Source organism: Cornus florida, unplaced genomic scaffold (assembly GCF_030987335.1).
Source record: "Cornus florida cultivar Cherokee Brave unplaced genomic scaffold, ASM3098733v1 CherokeeBrave_3.0.0_Hap2_Chr04, whole genome shotgun sequence".
In the NCBI taxonomy this organism is placed as follows: Eukaryota; Viridiplantae; Streptophyta; class Magnoliopsida; order Cornales; family Cornaceae; genus Cornus; species Cornus florida.
Genome location: NW_026775574.1, coordinates 97,896,358 through 97,901,019, shown reverse-complemented (window position 1 = coordinate 97,901,019; position 4,662 = coordinate 97,896,358). Strand labels below are relative to the sequence as shown.

The window sequence follows — 4,662 nt, the reverse complement described above, 5'->3', positions numbered from 1 at the left end:
GGTCTCCTGCGTCGAGATCCTCGCCGGTGTTGGCGGTAGTGTTGTGCTTGTGTATATATATACACACATGTATATATATATATGTGTGTGTTTGTGTTTGTATATATATATATATATATATATATATATATATATATGTTTGTCTGTGTATATATATATAATTTGTAAATTTACAAAATTTTGAAAGATATTTTAATCTTTTAATCTAAAGTTATTTTGACAAAAATAAAGAGTATTTAATGTGAGGACAATTATTTCGGAAAGAGATTTGACGGTCAAATCGCATGAGTAAAATTAATTATAGACATTGCTTAACACTTAATGAAAAGAAAGGAAGAAAATATATATATATTGTATGATAACTTCATTATTTATGCTACTGAATATCCACCTAATAATCTTTCATTAGTTGGCGTAATTGATGTTGACAATATTTACAACAAAAAAAAAATACCCACCATATGTAATGTTAGATGTGTGAGAGAGAGAGAGATATGCTTACCAATTTTCCATAGATGTGAGAGAGAGACTCGACTACTTTACTTTCTTTATGACGCAAAAATATTAGTGGAGCCAAGAATATATAGTAGAATATTTTTAAAATTTTAACAAAACTATAGGTCATAATGTAAGTAAAAAATTCAGTGGGGGTGGATCTGGGCTTGCCTTGGAGCAAATTTAGCAGGGTCTTAAATTTAGGATCATAATGCATACTAATAGGGATGGCAAATGGGACGAGAATCTCATTTCTCATCCTTATTCCCAATTAAATTTTTTACTCTCATCCCCGCCCTTATACCTCGTTTAAATTTCAACCCCCTCTCCCGTCCCTGCCTCGCCCAGCTACATTAGCCCTCGTCCTCGCCCCACCCCACTCCACATAACTTTTTAAAAATTTCAATTCACCTTCAACAAAATCAACATAACTATAATATTTTTTAACCTAATAATTTAATAAAGGTTCAGCACAATTATAATAATTTAAAAGATATCATTTCAACTCGATCAAACTTATAATAAAACCACATATAACATTTTTTAGAATAGTTTGAAAATTTTCAACATTATTAATCAAAACAAATAACATTCTTTCAACAACGACTATGCTGCGAGGGAATAGATTTAGGGTTTCAGAAGTGAATATATTATATATATAGTTATGTAATTTAAAAATATTTTATAACATGTAAGGGCGGTTTTGTAAAAATGCATTATAAACGGGGCGGGAAGGGGCGGGGTTACCCTCCCCTAGCCCCGCCCCGTCCCCCACCAGGGTTTCAAATACAATCCTCCCTCCCTATTTACATAAATAGGTCCTCAAACCCGTCATAACAGGGACGGGGTTGGGCGGGGACCTGCCCGGTATGGGAGCCATCCTTATGCATACATAGTAATATATATTTAAAATATTACTACTTTTACACCATAATTTTTATAATTAAAAGACAATGCACACTTATATATCATGTAAATTTATCGTAATAAATAACTTTTAAAAAAATATATGACAATAAACACACGTTCTAATAATATCAATTTATATAGGTAACACAATAATTTGTATGATAACATAATAATTTATTTCTATCCCTTCCCTTCAAAAGAAAATTATTTAATTTTTTTATATGGAGGCACTTTTCCCATTCCTACTAAAGAAAATGACACTTCTATCTCTAATTTTATAATTAAATAATTTTTTTTTTTTCAAATACTATAATTATCTATTCAGTCATGAAAAGATCAATTGATCTTTGTCTCCCTCTCTCACCAATTAACTTTTTGGTTACTTCCGGTCTCCCTGACCATTCACTCATTTAATGCTAATGATGATGGTGATTTTTCTAAAAATTTTTTTAGCGTGTTATTTTTATATTATTATTTTTTTTCATTCATTAGATTTTTAAGAATTTATGGAATAAGTGGACTCTCCGGATGGTAATCTTAGAAAAATGATACAAGAAGCAGTATCAATTTCAGAAAGAAAGGAAAAAAAAAAAGTGTATCTCAAGAAATTTTGAAAAAAGATTATTTTTTAGTATACTAAAATGATATTAGAAGCAGCAGTTTATACTTCAAAGCTACAAGAACTGATTTTATATCTTTTTTCATTCATTCAATTTAGATGATGTTAAATTCTCTAGCCACATAGCCATTGCCTAAGATTCAAATTCAGAATAAAAAATAAAAATAGAGAATTATAATTGATGGATGCATAATTTAAATATCCATAATTAAGGGAAGATTACTAAATTAATGCACTATTGAGATAGGCTCTGCAGATTACGATAAGGATTACAGATTGAGATAGGCTTTACAGATTACGATAAGGATTAAAGATTGTGATAATGATTAAAGATTACGATGAGGATTAAGTCTACAGATTACAATAAGGTAATTCTACGTGACATCTTAACCTAAGCCCTATAAAAAAGGCGGGGGAATCAACGTTTTGAGGTACGCAATAAACCCTAACTCAATTTCTTGATTTCTCCAGGGAGATTATCATTCACACTGACTTGTTCGTCGGAGCCTACTCCACCAATAACACACCGGTGTTCGTAGGATCACTTTTTCTTCTCTTTATTCAGGAAGTCAGATCAGATCCAGGTTGCGTAGAATCCATCATCAACAGTTGGCGCCGTCTGTGGGAACGATTTTAGTTCTCTAAATAAAGTATGGTTCGATTGCGATCTGGTCTGGTTGCTGGCGAATACGAAGCGTTGCAAACTTCTGATCAAGGGGACTCGACGAGGCAACCCCCCGCCGTCCCAAACGATCAGGAACGCGTCACAGCGTTGGAACAACAGGTTTAAACCCTAAATAAAGGAATGAACCAATTAGTCCAGAAAAATTCAATGATTCTACAACGCTTAGCCTCCCTTAATGAGGTGGAGAATAATGAAGTACCCAAGAATGACTCCCGTAGGATTGACAACGACGCTGAGCTTAGTCAAATAGGGGGTTAACAGAGAAGCCATCACCATCGGTCTCTTGAACGGAATAATACCAGGCTCCGTGCAGGTACCTCTGGTTGTGTTGGTGACAAAACTGAAGACGTCACTTATTTCAATCTGTAGATGCAAGATCGGAGAACTAGGGTCAAAGACGTCATGCAAGCAATGAAAGGGAAGGGCCAGGCCACAGTGAACGATCTGGTACAGAAGACCAACCTAGCATTTAGCCTCGCTGTTATGTTATGAGTTGTCCTCTACCTAGCAAATTTAAGATGCCAACTCTTGAGAGCTTCGATGGGATGCGGAACCCTCTTGATCATTTAGAGACCTACAAAGCTCTTATGTATTTGCAAGTCGTACCGGATGAGATTATGTGCAGGGCTTTCCCTAACACACTAAAGGGTTGGGCTCGTCCTTGGTTCAATAAATTAAAGCCAGGCTCCATTGAAATCTTTAACGAGTTGAGCAAACAATTCATTGGACACTTCATCGCTGGGCAGAGGCATAGGAGACAGCAACACACTTATTGAATGTGAAACAGCAGAAGGGAAAGCCTCTCCGTGGTTACATAAGTCGTTTTAACGCTGATATGCTGCAGGTAGAAGAGGTGGACGACAAGGTTGCCCTCACAGCCTTTATGGGAGGACTACAGACTTCTAAGTTCCTATTTTCCTTATCAAAAGAAGCCCCTACAAGCATGACAGAGTTGATGGTTAGAGCATGGAAGCACATGAACGCTGAGGATGCTATGAATGCACGAAAAAACAAAGATGGTGAAGATAAGAGGTCGGAGAAGAAGAGGCCAGCACCTAACACTAGGGAGGAAAAGGAATCGAAGTACAAGAAATTCTCAAACAACCAGGCTGACAGATCGTCTCGCCGCCCAGTGAGCCCAGGCAGGTATAATAACTATACCCCCTAAATACATCTGTAGATCAAGTTTTTCTGCAGATTCAAGATGACGCATCATTGAAATGGCCGCCAAAGCTAAAAGCTGATCCAATAAAGAGGTCTCTAAGTAAATACTGTAGGTTTCACCGGGACCATGGACATAACACAGAAGATTGTTTCGACCTCAAAAACCAGATCGAGAACCTTGTTCGTAAAGGTCATTTACGCAAATTCACAACTGAAAATGGAAAAGGAGGCTCCAACCCAGCCCGGGAGGGCCGAGATGATCGCCCTCCTCAACACCAACCAATGGGTGAGATCAAAGTTATATCGGGTGGCTTCGCTGGTGGTGGTGAGACGAGTTCGGCTCGGAGGGCTCATGCTAGGAGTATTTGGAGTTTTTCAGAGGTGAATGAAGTTGGAATGACAAGTCCTCCAACAAAATTACCTCGAGTTGAGGAGCCGGTCATAACCTTTTCTGAAGAAGATGACAAGGGAATTCACCAGCCCCATGATGACCTCCTGGGCATACGAGAAATTGAAAATTGGCCGAGAGAAGTTCCGACCCATGAAATCACCACTGGTGGGATTTTCATGCGATAAAGTACATCCACTGGGGGCAGTTACCCTTCCAGTTACTGCAGGAGCCAATCCAAAGCAGGTCACTGTAATAATGGACTTTGTAGTGGTGGACTGCCCATCATCATACAATATTATCCTGGGGAGGACAACATTGAATGCCATGAAAGCAATCACGTCCACTTACCATCTCCTGATGTGCTTCCCAACTGAATATGGTATGGGAGAGTTAAGAGGG

At 37.6% G+C, this 4,662-nt stretch overlaps 1 protein-coding gene across 1 annotated transcript; it reads left to right on the top strand.

Moving 5' to 3' along the window:
- The first annotated feature begins 2,675 nt into the window (after positions 1–2,675).
- On the top strand, positions 2,676–4,448 carry LOC132305453 (uncharacterized). The gene is made up of 4 exons (XM_059803094.1): positions 2,676–2,807; positions 3,078–3,155; positions 3,553–3,840; positions 3,906–4,448. Exons 1-4 carry the CDS (start codon positions 2,676–2,678, stop codon positions 4,446–4,448), a joined length of 1,041 nt encoding a protein of 346 aa, XP_059659077.1.
- Positions 4,449–4,662: the final 214 nt, after the last annotated feature.